Here is a 17,736-nt window from a genome sequence, read left to right on the forward strand (position 1 = left end):
GAAAGCACCACCAGCATCACCATCACCAACACATAAGAAGTTAAAGCCTTCCATTTGGGCAAGTTGGGAATGGCTGCAAAGGTGTTGGACAGGTCAATAGAGTTTGCCCACATCATGATCACATAAGAATGGCATCACCAAGCTCTGGTGACACCCATGGCAACAACTCCTCGAACCCTCTGTCCTATTACTTTTGGCGAGACTTTGAATGCTTTGATTCTTCCAACACTCTCTTACATTGGCAGCCAATAGACTTTTCTTGTGGGAATGAGAAGTATGAAAACTGGCTACCTCTCTCGTCTCATTCGTTTCCACCAGCAATTTCTTCCAGAAGAAAACTGACCACCTTATATTTGGCTAGAGAACCCACGGAATAGTACACATGGAAAGCTAAAGAATAGGAAGCAAAAGAGAGAAATGGAGAGAGAGGGAGCACTCATTTCCTCCACCAATACCTTCCAAAATGTCAGCAACAATGTATTGGATAGGTAGGAAGCCAACGCTTATGGAGAGAGAGAGAGAGAACTCTGTATGCGTGTGCATTGGATCATGATGATGAGGTGGTGGTGTTGCTCCTCTATAAATTCTGATCTCCTATTTAGTTCCTCACCAATCAAACAAGCCATCATCATAGCCTGGCCTTCTTCTCCCTTCTGCAGCCGAACCCAATTTGTCCCTCAGGAGAGCACACGAGCGCCATGGGAGACCACAAGAACCAAGGCTTCCAGAACCCGAGGCATGTGGTCAAGAAGGTGCTCGCCAGGCCTCAACACGAAGGTGACGGAGCCATTGTTAGGAGGAGCATCGGAAGGTGATGATTCTTGACCTCTCCTACGTTATTCCTTCTTCCGTTCATCAGATTTCCATGATCTTCTCCTCATTGATTGGTCTTCTCCAGGGGAGAACTAAGAAACTTGGATCCCTTTCTGATGTTGGATGAGTTTTCCGGTGACCTACTGGATCTATATTCTCTTTCTTTATCTCCATTCTTGTTCTTGCTAGTGATGTCTGATTCGATTTCCTTATGCTTTTACGTATCTCACGCACAGTTTCTGCTCCTGCGGGATTTCCTGATCATCCTCATAGAGGTTTGACTTCAGTTCGCTCACTGTTTCTCGGTTTGACTTTACCATCATGTCAACAATCTATATATCCCATGTCTTCTTCCCTGTGTTAATGTCAGGTTTCGAGACCGTCACCTACATGCTGGAGGTAATGAATTTGCTGTCTGAGAAACATATAGATCAGATCAAAACGTTAGCTGAAATGTGATTCTGACATGGGATCCGATGGAACTCAGGGCGCCTTCACTCACCAGGACTTCGCTGGCCACGAAGGCACCATCAGAGCTGGCGATCTGCAGGTACAACTCCTCTGAACAAGATTTCATCAGCTCATGTCGATGACTACCGGAGTTCTTCCTCAGTGGATGACCGCTGGTAGAGGAATCATTCACTCGGAAATGCCTGCCGGGGAGGGAGAGAACAAAGGATTGCAGCTATGGATCAACCTCTCCTCCAAAGACAAGATGTAACAGCTCCAATCCTCTTCACCTCGTTCTCGTACCAAGCTCTTCGTACCTTACATGCTCTTCTCGTTCTTCTCAAGGATGGAGCCCAGATATCAAGAACTGCAGAGCAAAGACATAAGCAGGGTGGAGAAACATGGCGTCGACGTCCGAATCATAGCAGGGGAGTCCTTCGGCGTCCGCTCGCCGGTCTACACGCAGACTCCGACAATGTACCTAGACTTCACCCTGCACCCTGGCGCCGAAGTCCACCAGCACATCCCTCAACCTTGGAACTCCTTCGTCTACATCATCGAAGGCGAAGGCGTCTTCGGGGACCCGAACGCATCCCCTACGACGCGCCACCACGCGTTGGTGCTGAGCCCCGGCGACGGCCTCAGCGTGTGGAATCAGGCCGCGAGGCCTCTCAGGTTTGTGCTCATCGGCGGGCAGCCATTGAACGAGCCGATCGTGCAGTACGGTCCCTTCGTGATGAACGCGCAGGCGGAGATACAACAGGCCATCGAGGACTACCACTACTGCAAGAATGGGTTTGAGAAGGCCAAGAACTGGAAGTCACAGCCGCATATGAACTGAGCTGGTGGTGCAGTGGAGGTTGCAGCAGTAGACAGAGCAGTGCCAACATCATCGAGTATGCACTCCACTGATGTGATGAGGGGCTGGAAGATTTAAGGAAACACAGTAGAATCAAGTCATTATTGGAGATCATCTTTTCTTGATCTGAAAGCAACGTTTTCTCTCTTTATTTTTCAATCAAGGTTGTCATAATTTACTCTTGTTCGAAGGGGTTGGTGTTGATGGCTGCCTTCACAGTTGGTCTTGAATCATTCTGCACCCATATCTGCTGGATTGATGTCTGCTGCAGCTTCCTGAACATGTTTTGTCTTCCCAGCTAATGCAGGAGTCATTTCATCTCCATGTCACTGATTCAGCCCCACTCCTCCCTAAGGCAAAATATGTTGCCACTTCTTATCAGATCATCCAACTTGGTTGTCATTTCACTGTATAATATGAACTCAAACTTTCAAATATCATGCTGTGCCATTGAACAGTGTGCAGACTCTGTTAAATCCTGAAGCATTTGGGAGCAGTAAAACATGTGTTCAGCACTCAATATAAATGTAGGCCCAAAAGTTACTAATCCAACTTGTTCAATATTTTTTTTTTGGAAAAACTTAATATATTGATCAAACTTTTGAGACCATATGGTTTAATATTTTATTGGTTAATTCATCAATTAACCATATTTCAAATTAAAAAAAACAAAAAAAAACATTTTTTTGGAAAAGAGAAAACAATTATGTGTACAATATGAAGTTTGGATTATTCTAATCACTAATGCTTGTGTTAGCTTGGTTTGTGTAAATTGCACAAAGTTCTCATGAGTCCAAATTGTCCTTACAATAAAATAGAGTGAAACGTCTTATTTAATTAGGTGTTCACTACATTGCCGAAGGGACAAAAAGGTCATTGATGCATTCTATAGCTTGTGATCTTGATTTGATCTTGATTTGACGATTCGAGCTCGAACTAGAACTTAACAACGTTTCGATTGAGCCAACTATCTCCTTGATTAAGCCCGGCTCGGCCCGGCCCGGCCCGGTTCAGTTCATCGGGTGGGCCATATGCTCTTTATCAAAGAGAGCAAGGCGGTCACGATTTGCTCCTCGCCGTCGCTGCTGCGCCAACTCGATCGTCCCCCGCCGCTGAGCCGAGCCTCCACGAGACGAGATCCGGCGAGGGATGGCGGCTCCCGTAAGTTGTTGTCTTCTTCTTCTTCTTCTCCTCCCCCTTACCTTCTCTCTTGTTCTTCCATCTTCCTTCCTCTTTCCGGACCCGCGGCGACGATTCCCGGGGGTGGAGGCCCAGATCGGCCGGTTTCTCGTTCGATCTCTTTGCAGGTCGCCCGATCCGGACGTTGGGGTGATGAGGTCTCGGCTTCGATGCCTTTTCCGGTGTCTAGCGTAGATTCGAACCGGATTCCGCCTGAGTCTTAAACCTATGTTTGTCGTTTGTAAGTTGTTTCAATATGCTACTGCTGGTGATTTCCTCTGTTCTTATCACTCTTTACTAACTGATACATATTGATTTTTTTTGTTTTCTATAGACTTTTATCTTTGGCACGATTTGTAGAAATTTCTAACAAGTTGTTCTAGAACAAAGTAAATTTTACTGGATGAGTACTTAAGAGACCTTTTAAGATTCCGTTCTGACTTTAGATAGTTGGAAAATGATTTCTTTTGTGTGTGATGAAAGTTCGTTTTTGTATCTCGTAGTTGTGGAGTAAAGAACGTTCGTCTTCTCGTCTCTGAACAGGTTTCATCTTTCTTACAAGTTGTTTGCATGAATTGTGCATGCAGGACTCTTGCCCTTCGATAAAGAACATTCTTCTCCTTGACTCTGAAGGGAAACGAGTAGCTGTCAAGTACTACTCAGATGATTGGCCAACCCTTTCTGCAAAATTGGCATTCGAGAAATCAGTTTTCACCAAGACGCAGAAAACAAATGCTCGAACTGAAGGTGACATATGGAAAGCCATTTAATTCAACTTGGATATTATTTGTATGGTTATACTTTACTTCTTACATGCTGAACCTTTTTCTTATGAAGTTTGCACCTCGGTTATCTATAGGTTGCCACAGATCTTGATGTAGAAGTTTAATGGAGTAATCCATTTAATGATTCATAAGTTAACTCTTTGGATTAATTTAAGCCAAATTAAGAGATATTTTTATGGTTAAATTCAAATCTTAATGTTGATGTTTTAAAAGTATGGATTATATTTGTTGTTCATCTGTACATGATTATTGATTTTTTTATGATATACTTAGAGGTTGATCCCTTTTAGTTGCAACTTATCAGGATTATTTGTGTCATGTTTAGGTTAAGTAAGACAACAACAACAACAACAACATGATATTAGTCTCAGTTATTAAGGTTAGCACCATGGCTCAGTATGTTGCTTTATTATGGGTAGTCCCAGAATATTTGAATCGCCCTGTCTTCCAAGATATAGTGCTACTGCTATGTAAACTAGAATTTAGAAGTTTTTGTTAACATTTTTTTCTAAATCATCTCCAACCTTTTCATTTGTTAATGATTGTCGACTGCTGTATGTTCTGAACCAGCATGCTATGATGCTGTGGCTGGAATATTAACTACTGCTGTCATGTACATTTACAATTTTTTTTCTGCGATGATTGTTTTAGTCATGCATTTTTGGGCTAATTACATATTACCCCCGTAGTTAGTTACCTTTAGTGTCCCAGTCCCTACACTTTAAAAAGTTACATTGATATCCTCATAGTTACAAAAGTGAAACATATAAATCCATTTATCCTAAAGCCGATGGTTTTACCAACGGAAATATGAAAAGAAAGGGCAAAAGAGATAATTTTAGCGTTCCGGTTGGTGGTGGCGGGTGGTGGTGCCGCTGGGGGCCGCGGGTGATTGTTGTGGATGAGAAGAGCAACGATGAGAGGTGAGGATTGCTCTGCATCAGCGTTGACATTGATGCAGATACAGGGCGGCCCTCATCTCTCGTCGTTGTTCTCCTTATCTACAATAGCCACCTGCGGCCCCCAACGGCACCGTCGTTCGCCATCACAAATTGGAACGTTAAAATTATATTTTTATCTTTTGTTTTTGTGTTTCCATTGGTAAAACCGACGGCGTTATGGTCAATTGACCTAGATGTTTTACTTTCGTAACTATAGGGATGTAATTTTTTAAAATGTAGGGACTGGGATGCTAAAGGTAGCTAATTACAGGGGGGTAATATGTAATTAGCTCTGCATTTTTCTGTAAATAAGACTATCATCTAGGAACCCTAATGTGCTGTTTATGGAAACCAGAAGTTAATCTAAAGGGCCTCAATGTGGTGTAGCGAACAATAATAATAAACAAATAGCACTTGAATTCAAGGGAAGGATGAACTTCACTGTCAGTAGGACATCAAACTACTCTTGAGGTGAGGAGACCAATTTTGGAGCCCAAAGTACAACATGACATTGACATCAACATCACACACAGGGCTTGACATCATATAGGATGCTGGAGACAGGCTGCTTGAGTTCAGAGTAGTACACAAGTGAGTTCATCAAGGCTCCATCGGCAGTAGTTAGTGACGGCTTTGATTATGACAGTCAACAAAGAGAAGATAGTGTTTTGTTGGGTTCGCTATGACTGTTGGGCACCAGCTGCGATGGACAGAGATTGATGGTGAGTTATGACTCCAGTGAGGGGAGATGTAGTGGGTTGTACCCAGGATGCTAATTTTTTCAAGGTGGGATTTCACAATATAATAGAAAGTTTCTGAAGAGCTGTGATCAAAATTAACTGAAATATTAATAATGAATTGAGCCGTAAAATAAACTGGCTCGATGTTCCTAATTAATTTGACTTGAACATGGTTTCATCATTCGGTTTGTTATTTATTACCAAGCCAAATAAGATGTCATGAAATAACAAATAAAGAAATAATTACTGAGTTTTTGGTTTCCTCCATTTTTTTCCTCTTTTCTAATACATATAGGTCCATTTCAAAAATAAACTTGAAGACATAACTTTATACCATACCAATGAAGGCATTGCTTTATCCATGCCAACACTTTATACCATTTAAGCTTGATTGCACACTGATGGTTGCAACTAGATGTTGGCTACTGTTGGCCTTCATTGCAAATCTTAGTTTTATAGCAAATCTTTGGTTGGCTATATTTGAAGTTTTCTAAAGAGCAAATGAATTAACTATAGTAGGTTTTCATCATTAGCTTGAACCTATATCCTTGGACATCATGTAAGGTGCAGAAATATTTAGTTTGAGAATGCATCCCACTGTGGCATCTTTGAGTATGATATCCTTGTGTATATCAAACATTGTGATGAGCCTAAAAGTTCACAATTTGAAATCTTACCGTTTTAGTAGTGCTTGTTGCTTGTTCTTCTAAGCAGTATAACCATGTTAAAAAAGTTCATCATGAAAATGAAGTTCTTGGGATTGTGTTTGATTTGGATATGCTTGCTTGGAACTTTTACAGTACTGAGGTTAAGCAAGGGACTACAAACTTTCATCAGAAGATTGGGAGTAAATGGGTTAGTAACTTGCTGTATTTGGGAGGGTTGAGCTTTCAAAGTTGCAACTTCTACAAGTGAAGCATTTTGCTCATGTCTTTTCTCTAGAGGGTAAATTGCTCATGTGACAGGATTTTGGCAGTGTCTCAGAAAGCCTTCTGATTTCTCATTTTCACCTTGAAGTTGTTCATTATACTCCTGGAATATAGTTACAAACTTACATTTACCTAGAATGTTTTTCATATTTTGTGTGATCATCTGTGTAAATCAACGTGCATAAAATTTTTGTTCGTGTCTATAAGAGAACATGAGGGTTTTCTGGTGTACCGGTTCCGTGTGGATTATACAATGCCTCGCTTTATGATGAGATTGGGACATTTTGTGATCTCAAATTATATTTGTTCTATCTAGTTGTGTATGTGCGGTGCTGGAGATTTGACTGATTTCTATACAACTGAATGCTACTGTGTTTGACTTTTACAGCGGAGATAGTTATGTTTGATGGCTACATTGTCGTATACAAGTTCATTCAAGATCTCCATTTTTTTGTTACCGGAGGGGATGATGAGAATGAGCTCATTCTAGCAACCGTTCTTCAAGGATTCTTTGATGCAGTTGGTCTTCTCCTAAGGTCTTGTCCGTTGTTGTTACTGTTGGTTTTCACGAACTGGTTCCTCAGTTCATTAGCCATTGGTCATGTCTATGATGCTTCCCTAATTTTCTTAATTGCATCTCATGGTTCCAGGAACAATGTGGATAAAAGAACAGCACTTGAGAATCTGGACCTCATCCTTTTATGCCTTGATGAGATTATTGATGGAGGGTATGGCTTTATACTTTTTGTGCGATCATTTTTATGATTATTTAACAGTGGTCACATAAACATGTTTACGTGATAAGATCTGGTAATGCTGTATCTTTCAAAGTTTAGTTGTTAGATTAAAACAATGATTCTTTAAATTGAACACTTGTAGGATAAGCATATCGAGAAATGGCAGTTCTATTGTATAAAAGTAACCAGTCAATTTAGTTTTCTTAATTCTTGAATAACATAAAACTGGTTTGCACAAAAATCTGTCCTTTATAATGAAAAACATTGTCATTCACATGCCTAGATATGTGTATATTCATGTAGCTGTATGTGGCAGCAGTGGTTTTAGCAAGGTTGATATTGTTAGTGGAGGTAAGGGACGGTGAACTTATTTTCTGTTTTCAGCCTTTATGGGGATAAGAAGAAAGAGACGTCCCATACGGGATTAACCCCAAACAATACAATAACTCCCTTAATATTGGTCATTTGCTTTGCATGTGGAAGAATGAAAAATTGGAACATAAATTTGTTGAGTTCCTAGTAAATTGAGTTCTTTCTATAAATATGACTATAAGTAGTCCAGAGAATATCTTTCTGCCCACTTTGTGGTCAAAGGCATCATCCTAAATGGGAGTTTCGTTCTCATACTCTGTCAAAATTGAAGATTACCTAGCACAAATGTTGGTAAGGGTGTTTCACAAGTGAGGAAGTGTCCAAGGGCCTCGTTGACATTCGTAAAAGAATCTCCTATGGTAGATAGCCATGGTCCTGACTCCCTGAGCCATCTCAATACTCAGGATTTGGTAAACTGAGTGAACAAAATTATTCGACTATAAAAAATTTAATGAGCAATGGTCTTCGTATTGAATATCACTTTGTAGTCCTAGTGAAATTTATCCTTGTAGATTGCAAACCTCCATATGTAATCAATGCTTATGCTGTGATAGTGCACTTTGTATGTTCAGGCTACAAGGAGTTTGACGGTTGATTTCTTTTTGTCAAAATGAAAATTGTATGTGAACTTGTGATCGGGATCATATTCCGTAGAAACAATACTGTATAAGCATCTTCATTATGGTTTTGTGTCCCCAACCGGAGAGTCGTGATTCTAGAATTTTGTAATATGCTGACACATCTATCACTTTGTTGCACAGCATCATTCTGGAAACTGAAGCTAGCATAATTGCTGGAAAGGTTGCAACCCACGGCCTGGATGGAGCAGCATCCTTGTCTGAGCAGGTCCAATTTTCTGTTTCATCAAAGTCAACTCACTAATCAAATTGATATATATATATATTGCTCATTTTCATTAAATGCAATATCCTATCTTCTGCCTTTGCAGACTATAACTCAAGCCCTAGCCACAGCTCGTGAGCACTTGGCAAGATCTCTTCTTAAATGACACTGTTCCAAGCCGGTGACCTTTTGTTTGGACGGATATGCAAACCGAGTGTTCCCTTTAGAAAAGCTTGTTTTTTGATGTTGAAACTTTTTGTTTATGTTTTGTCTGTTGAAATATCACAATTAGCATACATGTCAGATGTATTTGAAGCATCTAATGACTGACTTGATGGAAGAAACACATTGAAAGTAACCTACTAATCCCTCATATTTATTATTATTGATGCTTTGATCAGGTGAAGAATTTCCTCTTCTTCTTACATAGAGCTTCCATTTTCCACATGAACAAAAAGTTGCAGAAGTTTTCGTTGCTCATGTTTATTATAAGTCACTAAGATCTCCCTATACCGGAGGCCATGATCTGCCCCACAGTGTGTGACCCAGAGTTCATCTGATTACATGCATGTTAGTATTAAATCCTGTGTTGTCCAGAATACCTCCTTGAACCTAAATACACAATTAAACAATGACCAAGGGTTTGTATACCAATTATATCAGCTCCTCAACTGGCATAGAGGAAGTCAAATTGTTATCCTCCCATCACCATGAAAGCACAAGCCACCTTCACACCAATTTCCACCCCATTTCTTTCCAATGCCCTCGTCGAGACGTGCAGTTGCTGCCACCGCAATTTCCACACCTCAACTTCAGCCTTGTTGACATCATTACTTTTAAGTTCTTTTCCACTAATTTTCTACAGCAAAGATAGATAGATAGGGAAAGTACCAGCTCAGAATTGTCAACAGTTGTTGGCCATCATCAAAGAAGACGAGGAAGATAATAAGGGAGAAGAATATAAGCCAAGGAAAAGCCGGCCCTGCATTTCATTGTGTTTCATGGGAAATTTCCTGCGAGTCAATGGCCAACATGAACTTGCTCCTTCCTGCGACCACGTCTGGTTCTAAACTCTTGTTGTCTTCTCTCCTATAAAGTTCCAACTCCATCGTTCCCTCACAAGAAGAAGAGAGAGAGAGAGAGAGAGAGAGAGAGAGAGAGAGAGAGAGGGCGATCTCCCGCTTTCGCCATCCTCCCCTCTCTTTCTGCGTCCCAAGCAACCAGGAAGAGATGGAGAAGCCCGTGTACTTGGCAGAACCAGTAGTTGTATTACTCTTCCTTCACGTACTGCTCAGCTCGATCATGGTGGCAATTCAGAACTTGTCCCTCAGATCAATGTCCTTCCTGCACACCTACGTTGCTTGCTGCGCATGCTTATCAGCGGTTCCCGATGAGCAACATCCCCTGAGCAGTGCAGCAGGTGAAGCAAGAGGAGGTGACTGCAATCTCCGGATCGAAGACGTGCAGATTATTCTGGGAAGAATGGGTTTAGGCGAGCAGCAGCTCCAGGAGAAGACGGAGGACTTCGACCACCTCCCTGATCTGTTCGCAGACGAGGAGCCGAGTCTGGATGAGTTGAAGCAGGCCTTCTCTGTTTTCGATGAGAACGGCGATGGGTTCATCGACGCGGTGGAGCTGCAGACAGTTCTCGCCAAGCTCGGGATCGCAGAAGCGTCGGATTTAGATGCATGCCGGAGGATGATCGCAGCTCATGATCGAAATCGCGACGGAAGGATTGATCTGATCGACTTCGTTAAGTTCATGGAGATCAGCTTGTGCTGAAACAAGTTTTGTTCTTCTTCTTCTCCTCTTCTTTGCATTGTTTCTTCTTCTGAGATGTACAAAGAAGTGATTGAGGATGAAATTTCAGGAAGAATTGAAGTCATCTTCTGTTCTACAGGATTAGTTGCAGCGTGCTATTGCAGTGAAGCTTCAGGGAAAGTGGCATTACCCATTTATAAACGGGTTGCATATTTGTCCATATGTGAATACTAAGTTGGCTAATGCATATTAGTGGACTGCATGTTTGTGTCACGTAATCATCTACATTAAATAAGTTTTAAGTCTTCCAAAGACTTGATTAATTAATTTGCAAAAAAATAAAAATTTGTATGATTTTCTTATAATTAATTATTTATTTTTGTGAGTGAAGTCTATAAATAGAGACTCACTCTTCATTTTTTTAATGAAAAATGTATTAGTAAATATATAATAAATAAAACGACTTACAGATTATTTTATGATATATTTTTCCTTGAATAATAATAATAAATAATTCTAATTTGTTGTTACTTAAATAGGACTGTAGTATAACTCCGATGCACGTGCGATGCACACGAGTTATAACCAGATCCTCGTGGGTCGAGTTAAACGGGCCGGGGCTGTTAGAACCGTCAAAACCGATCCGACCGGTCTGTCAAATGACCGGGTCTATCCGCGCCCTCTCTTTAGTCTCCAGAACCTGCGTCCGGCCTCTTCCTTTCCGATCGAGAGCGGACGGTCTCGTCGAATCACCAAACCCTAGGTTCCCAGGTACTGATCTTTGACCCTCTTTTGTTTCTCGATTCCCGTGGGATTAGATCGACTGCGATCGCTCTCATTTTTTCGATCGGTGTTCGTTGCTTTCGATGTGCTTTTCTTTGCTGTGTTGGTTTCTGTGGAGGAAAAACAGGCGACCTTTTCCCAGCCGCTCGATATTCCCAGCGAAGAAAGCCCTGCTGCCGCCGGCGACTTCCAGTGAGTCGGTCATCGCTCGCCGCCTTCCAGTTCACTCAAGCCTGCCGCTGTGGTTGTCACCGTCGAGATCCAGCCGTCGCTGCCCAGCTGCCTCCCTCAGGTGCTCTCTTCTCTCCTCTCCATTGTCTCCGTGATGACCAGCCCTCCCAGTTCCTTCTCCTTCACTTCTCCTTCCCTCTTCTCTCTGTGATAGCCGCATTTCCGATCCCTTCTTCCCAAATTTTGACGGCGTTACGATCTAGATACAAGCAATCAGCTAGGGTTTGATTTTTCATGGTCTCAAATTGAGACAATCAACATATGGGCAACATTTTTTTTAGTTCTACAGATCATACATTTTCGGAAATTCGAAGTTCATTTTGTTTGTTTTAGAGTGATGTGGTTCAGCCGTAAAACATTGTTTTAAACAATGTTTTTTATCTCTTCTGTTTTTATCATGAAAAAACGGAACAAATAGAAATAGGGCATTATGCGATAGAATATGAACATATGAGTTCTTTTTTATCATTTTATGATAATTAATGGCTTTTTCTATAATAAAGTGCCAGAAACTGAAAGCCATTTTTTTTTCTTTTCCAAATACACTTAAATATGCAATTTTCTTTTTTCAGTCTCTACTTAGGAAAACCTAATATTTTGATCTAAACTTTCGACAACTCATGGAATTGCATTGCATTAATCAAGAAAGGCTGCAAGGGGATTTAGACTCTGATTTATACTATCTTCGTTTTTTTTGGTTATGGAATTACATTGCATTGCATTGAACTAAGGTTGACCAATGACATATTCTCTTTTCCTTTTCTGAGAAGCTTTTTATTCTAGTTGACAACCATGCTAGAATTTGACATTTATATAGCCTATTGATGTTCCACATTCAACTCTATGATAGGTATCACTGGTTCTGTATTTATCAGCTTAATTAATTTGTAAATAGAATACAGTAACTGTTAGTATCTTGTTGTTTGACATGCCATTAGTCGTGTTCTCGTCCTTTTTTTTGTGTGGATATTTTTGTTTATGGTCGAACTTTTATTGATATTAAATGCTATCAGGAGTCATATTGTGGTCTCATGTTCAATTTTTTGGTTTTTTTGAGATAATTTTGTGTGCTGATGTCTAGATAAAATCATCATTTGCTCTAAGAAACATAGATACAGACACAGGACATGGACACGACACAGACACAGTGATATGCCATTTTCTTTAAAAAAATTAGGATACAGAGATGGCAAGGACACGTGTATTTTTAATATATATAAAATATTTGATTAATATGAGTTTTATGATATTTATATTTAAAATTTATGGCACATTTGGCATTTTTAATAAATTCCTAGCATTTATCTACATAACTTACTTTACTTTTGTTATAAATTTTATACCTGACTTATTACTAATAAGAGACAATAACATAATTTACCATCAATATAGTTATGTGACATTGTAATTTAGGGAATATAAAAGGTCATCAATTCCTTAAAAAAATGCTAAATAGAAACAAAAAGCCTTGAGAAGGCTTTATGTGATTGTCACGGGTTTATTGTTTGCGTATGAGCGAGGCAATGGATCAATGAGAGGGACGTGTTTGTGTATGAGCGAGGCAATGGATCAATGAGAGGGACGTCGATGGAAACTCATGAGTGAGGCCGCCAAGGGCGCGACTGGATAGGGTCGCCTGATGGGTGCTGGTGAAGTCATCGACGGGTCGCCGAGGGTGTGGCCATGTGGCTGCTGGTGAAGTCACCGACGAGGGTGGCTAAGGGGGCGATCGCATAGGTTGTGCGAAGGGTGCTAGTTAAGTCATCGACGAGGGTTAGGTTGTTGATGAAGGTGTGGTCGTTGATAGGTCATGGTGTGTGCGACGAAGGCTCTAGCCTTCCTGAGGACGGTGGATGCAGGTGGGCTTGATTTCCCTCAATTCCATGCTTCCCTCCATCACGTGAAGATTATGTAACAAAGCATCGCACGTGAGCATCACGCGAGGAAGGGGAAATGACACGGGAGAAGCATCCGACACGGAAACGCTGTGTCCCAAATAAAAAAGAATAAATAAATAAAAAGACATGTGTCCGACCATGTAGGTGACATATTTGTGTTCGACATGGATACGTCCACCAAGTTGATGTGTCCGTGCTTCCCAGCATTTGCTCTCATTAGCCTACTAACTGCAATATAGATTCCCATTCTTGGTTGGAACTAGTTTCCCTTGGAGTTCAATTTTAATTCATTTGTATGTTATTGAGTTTATGGTTCTTATATGCTTGAACATGTTTGATTTCTAGATTCCTAGAATATGGAATGCATAATATAGTTCTTAATTAAGGCGTCATGTTGGTTATACTTGCCATCCATCGGGAAATGGTATTCAGCTGATGATTATTTTTTTACGCGTGATGTAGTAATCAAATGTTCACCCAATTTTCTGTGAAGGATTGTGTTGCTTTCCTTCTTTTCTATGTTAAGGAATAAATATAGGTCCAACATACCTTTTTGAGTATTGAATTGTCTGGATGCTGGTTTTGTACGCAGACTAATGTGTATTTTCAGGCATGGGCCTCTGGACGTTACTCGAGGGACTTTTGCTCCTTGCAAATGCATTGGCAATACTGAATGAGGATAGGTTCCTTGCTCCTAAGGGTTGGAGCTTCAATGAAGTTTCAGGAGGTGCCAGAGCCAAGTCATTGAAGGGGCAGCTAATTGGGCTCATCTATGCAACCCAGTATCTTCGAGTTCCACTGATAATTCTCAACGCGATCATTATTGTGGTGAAGCTGGTTTCAGGTTAACATGTAACCTGTCAAGAAATTCTTGCAACAACAATTCGTGTGCCTTTGTTGCCTTGCTTTCGTTGTTGCTGTTTCTGGCTCCTCAGTGACTTCATGGGCACCACAAAGCCGTGGGTCATTTTACAGAATTGTTGTTGGAATATTGAGGGAGATGGGAAAACACTAGTCTGATTTCAGCTCATCAGTAAGTGAATACTTGGCTTGTCCCAACTAGATACATACAAACTATGCACTAAATAAGATGCTGTTTTTTCTGTGTGAAGCTTGAATTATTGTATTTGGACATTACTGCATCGAATTTTTAGCTAATTGCATGTCTTAATTGTCCATCTATGATCAGTGACGAGTTAAGAGTTGTGCGGTGTAGACTTACATTATGACTGTGTTATGCTGCTTGGGACAACTGCAAGTGCCATTGTTAACACTGCTCAAGCTGACAAATTGCTGATTTCATTGGAAAACCTGCGGTTGGATAAGGATTTCTTTTATTTGAAGACATAGGGGTTTTTAAGAAGGCAAGATTAAATGAAAGTCTGCGGTTGGATACAATTTGCATGGTCGGATTATTTGGATATGTATACTGTCCGCTTCGTTGCTTTTTCATAAATCAAAGTCGAATCCACCTCTCACGTTTCATCCATCATTTATTATAAATATTTTGGTTTAGTCTCACATAATGATTTCAATGGATTTATAAGTACTAGATGGATTTACTATTATTATTTTATAGAGTTGTTATGGGAAATCGTCACGTCTAATATAACCTGGTCCAAACTCAAGGGTGTAAGAGTGTCCGAGATGACTTGAAGTGCTTCTAAGTTAGTTTCATGGTAGAAGTGTCGAGTTCTCGAGATGTCATATGTACTAAGATCGATGCTGGGAGAAATTTCTTGACTCAGTCCTTTCGACACTAAAGTTAGTCATCAAGGTCCTTTTTAGATATGAGTTTTACTCCAAAAGAAAGCTCCTCGACACAACATCAGGGGTTAACTTTTATACATAGCCTTAGAGAGGATAACATGTAACTACCATAATGTCTCTCTCTTGGCATTTTGTCTATATGGGTAGCAAGGGGGAGACAATCTTGAACAACCTGCCTTGGATTGTTGTCCACGAGAGCAGACTAGTAGAGAGTGACTTGAACCTTTTTCTTTTGTGATAGTTTCTACATGGTGATTATGTGTCGGATGATAATTGATCGTTAATATATTTCCGATCATTTGTCTCCCCCCTCCCCCCTAAAGGCATTCTTCGGGGCTCTTATAAGAGGGCTTCGAAGTACGACATTTAGTTTATCCGACATGAGAGTGTTTGGGATCTCTTCTCATGGGTCGGGTTTTTTAAACTCACACGCCTCGGGCACATTTTGCCTTACGCCTTTATTGTAGCGTACTCTTGATGTGGGTCGAATTTTCCTAACACACACCTCGAGCACATTCCACTTTGCCTCCACCATAGCAGATTCCTCTTGGCATGGGTTGAGTTTTCTCAACTCACACATCTCGAGCACATTTTGCCCTATGCCTCACGTCTCGATCACATTCTTCCCTGCTCACGCCCTTGGCATAATTCACCCTACGTTATAGCAAATTCCTCTTGGCACGGATCGGGTTTTCCCGACTCACATGCCTCGGGCACATTTTGTCTTACTCCATCGTAACGGATTCCTCTTGGCACATGTTAGATTTTTTCAACTCACATGCTTCGAGCACATTTCACCATATGCCTCTATTATAGTGGGCTTCCAATCCTCTCTTTACTATGACGGATTTCAGGTCCTCTCGTTATGGCAGGATTCAAGTCATCCCTCCGTCATGACAGATTCTAGTTCCTCCCGCCATGGTGGGCTTTAAGTCCTCCCCCTTTGTCGTGATGGATTTCGGGTCCTTCCGCCATGACGGGTTTCAAGTCCTCCCTCATTCGTGGTGGATTTCAAGTTCTGGTTCCTCATACAACAAGTGTCCCTTTGTCGCACTAGATTTCGAATCCTCTTACTATTTGTGTCTCTTGAGAATTGCCCTAAAGGGACACTTGTCTTGTCATAAGAGGAGAGAGATCGATATCCCCCTTATAAATCCCCTCCCCCTATAGGGCATGATTTATTTTTCCATATGAGCCTTGAGAGACCCTAGTCCTTAGAGTCTCAGAAGCTTTCAGCCTTGCTCAGAGGGCCTCCTTAAGTGCATTTCTCACCTCGCCATGGTCCCCGGCAGGATGGGTCGATCTTTGTGTCCCTCCTCCCAATGCCAATTCTACGACAAACCAATCAATCATCTTGCTCTTTTACCTTAGGTCGGGATGTCTTTCTTTTCTTGTATAAGTTCTACCTAATCTTTTGGCTGTTAATTTTTATGCTCTGTCCTTGGATAGTCCAAGGGAGGAGGAGGTTAGGTCTTCCCCTTCATCGGAAGAGGCATCTCTTATGAACCCAAAGGTTCTTCGAGACTTGGAGTCTCTGAGAAGTTTGCATGACTATGACTTGGTGGTGAGAACGTTTCTCTTGGATCGCTTGTGAACTAGGCATTGTATCCCTATTGAGTTTGATTTATAAGTTTCCCAACACGATTGTTACGAAAAGAGTCGGCACTAAGAGGGGGGGGGGGGGGGGGGGGTGAATTAGTGCAGCGATAAAATCACGTCGGTTTTGGAAAATCTCTCTTGCATTGAAAATCGATTTCGGAAACTTAACTTGAAACACGTGTTCGTAAATGTATTGAAGGCAATAAGCAAGTAAAACGATTTCGGAAACGATTTACTGTAAAGTAAATGACAACAATATAAATGCAAACTAGAGAGCATGCCAATTTTATAGTGGTTCGGTCGTCGTGACCTACATCCACTCCGTCGAGTCCTCTTTCGTCGAGGCCACCGACATCCACTATTAGTCTTCCTTCAAAAGGCGAAGACCAACCACCTTTTACACCCCTCTTCTCCTTTTCACAGGTTTAGAAGACAACCTTTACAAGTACACACACTCCTCCTAAACAAAATTCTAGACTTAGACTAGAGGAGGGGATTACTCAAGTGATTGCAACAGCGTTTCTTCACTTTTAAACTCTCTGTGCTTGTCTTTGTCAACCAGGGATGAGAGGGGTATTTATATGCTTCAAGTTGATTCAAACTTGAAACCTAAAAACATCTTATCCTGGGTTTTCTAGATCCGGGCGATACCACCACTTGGCACCCTGCTAGGGGCGGTACCATCGCCTGACACAGTCTCGGAGACTGTGCCATGACGGTGTCACTCCTTGGGTCACTATTTGGGCCTTTCATTGGGCCCAACATATTCCTTACATGGGCCCAATTGGCCCTTAATTGGATTGGCCCAAATCCAAACTCAATTATGTGCTAACTACGAAACTTAAGGCATACATTAAGCTAAACAAGTCCCTAGGTCTTGGTTTCTTCCGGTGATCTTCCGACGATCTCTCGACAATGTTCCAGCGGACTCCCGGCAAGCTCATAGACTTCACGACGATCTTCTTTGGCAAGTTCTGACGAGCTTCTTTGGTAAGCTCCTAGACTTCTCGGTTGGTTCCTGTAGAACTTCCGACGAACGTCTGGAC

General features: G+C 41.3%; 4 protein-coding genes across 4 annotated transcripts; all 4 read left to right on the forward strand.

The window, feature by feature from the left end:
* The first annotated feature begins 577 nt into the window (after window positions 1–577).
* Window positions 578–2,324, forward strand: LOC103996704 (pirin-like protein). The gene is made up of 7 exons (XM_009417673.3): window positions 578–811; window positions 899–948; window positions 1,050–1,088; window positions 1,184–1,212; window positions 1,301–1,363; window positions 1,427–1,530; window positions 1,609–2,324. The coding sequence occupies exons 1-7, from the start codon at window positions 699–701 to the stop codon at window positions 2,102–2,104; spliced, it is 894 nt and encodes a 297-aa protein (XP_009415948.1). The 5' UTR covers window positions 578–698; the 3' UTR covers window positions 2,105–2,324.
* An 824-nt stretch (window positions 2,325–3,148) lies between these two features.
* Window positions 3,149–9,033, forward strand: LOC103996706 (coatomer subunit zeta-1). Its single transcript, XM_009417674.3, has 6 exons — window positions 3,149–3,283; window positions 3,889–4,048; window positions 7,085–7,232; window positions 7,347–7,424; window positions 8,567–8,651; window positions 8,755–9,033. Exons 1-6 carry the CDS (start codon window positions 3,272–3,274, stop codon window positions 8,812–8,814), a joined length of 543 nt encoding a protein of 180 aa, XP_009415949.1. The 5' UTR covers window positions 3,149–3,271; the 3' UTR covers window positions 8,815–9,033.
* An 845-nt stretch (window positions 9,034–9,878) lies between these two features.
* Window positions 9,879–10,430, forward strand: LOC135649971 (probable calcium-binding protein CML46). Its single transcript, XM_065168977.1, has one exon. It carries the CDS (start codon window positions 9,879–9,881, stop codon window positions 10,428–10,430), a length of 552 nt encoding a protein of 183 aa, XP_065025049.1.
* Window positions 10,431–11,046: 616 nt separating this feature from the next.
* LOC103996708 (uncharacterized) lies at window positions 11,047–14,432 on the forward strand. The gene is made up of 3 exons (XM_009417676.3): window positions 11,047–11,180; window positions 11,320–11,484; window positions 13,932–14,432. Exons 1-3 carry the CDS (start codon window positions 11,069–11,071, stop codon window positions 14,168–14,170), a joined length of 516 nt encoding a protein of 171 aa, XP_009415951.2. The 5' UTR covers window positions 11,047–11,068; the 3' UTR covers window positions 14,171–14,432.
* The last annotated feature ends 3,304 nt before the right edge of the window (window positions 14,433–17,736 follow it).

This window comes from Musa acuminata, chromosome BXJ3-9 (genome assembly GCF_036884655.1).
Source record: "Musa acuminata AAA Group cultivar baxijiao chromosome BXJ3-9, Cavendish_Baxijiao_AAA, whole genome shotgun sequence".
NCBI lineage: Eukaryota > Viridiplantae > Streptophyta > Magnoliopsida > Zingiberales > Musaceae > Musa > Musa acuminata.

What these genes read in the sequence shown, in the direction of transcription:
- LOC103996704 (XM_009417673.3), top strand. Translation starts at nt 699, where the DNA reads ATGGGAGACCACAAGAACCAAGGCTTCCAGAACCCGAGGCATGTGGTC. An exon ending in GTTAGGAGGAGCATCGGAAG is followed by an intron (nt 812 to 898) that starts GTGATGATTCTT and finishes GGTCTTCTCCAG; the next exon opens with GGGAGAACTAAGAAACTTGG. An exon ending in CTCTCCTCCAAAGACAAGAT is followed by an intron (nt 1,531 to 1,608) that starts GTAACAGCTCCA and finishes GTTCTTCTCAAG; the next exon opens with GATGGAGCCCAGATATCAAG.
- LOC103996706 (XM_009417674.3), top strand. An exon ending in AACAAATGCTCGAACTGAAG is followed by an intron (nt 4,049 to 7,084) that starts GTGACATATGGA and finishes TGACTTTTACAG; the next exon opens with CGGAGATAGTTATGTTTGAT. An exon ending in GATGAGATTATTGATGGAGG is followed by an intron (nt 7,425 to 8,566) that starts GTATGGCTTTAT and finishes TTTGTTGCACAG; the next exon opens with CATCATTCTGGAAACTGAAG.
- LOC135649971 (XM_065168977.1), top strand. Translation starts at nt 9,879, where the DNA reads ATGGAGAAGCCCGTGTACTTGGCAGAACCAGTAGTTGTATTACTCTTC.
- LOC103996708 (XM_009417676.3), top strand. Translation starts at nt 11,069, where the DNA reads ATGACCGGGTCTATCCGCGCCCTCTCTTTAGTCTCCAGAACCTGCGTC. An exon ending in ACCAAACCCTAGGTTCCCAG is followed by an intron (nt 11,181 to 11,319) that starts GTACTGATCTTT and finishes GAGGAAAAACAG; the next exon opens with GCGACCTTTTCCCAGCCGCT. An exon ending in TGCCCAGCTGCCTCCCTCAG is followed by an intron (nt 11,485 to 13,931) that starts GTGCTCTCTTCT and finishes GTGTATTTTCAG; the next exon opens with GCATGGGCCTCTGGACGTTA.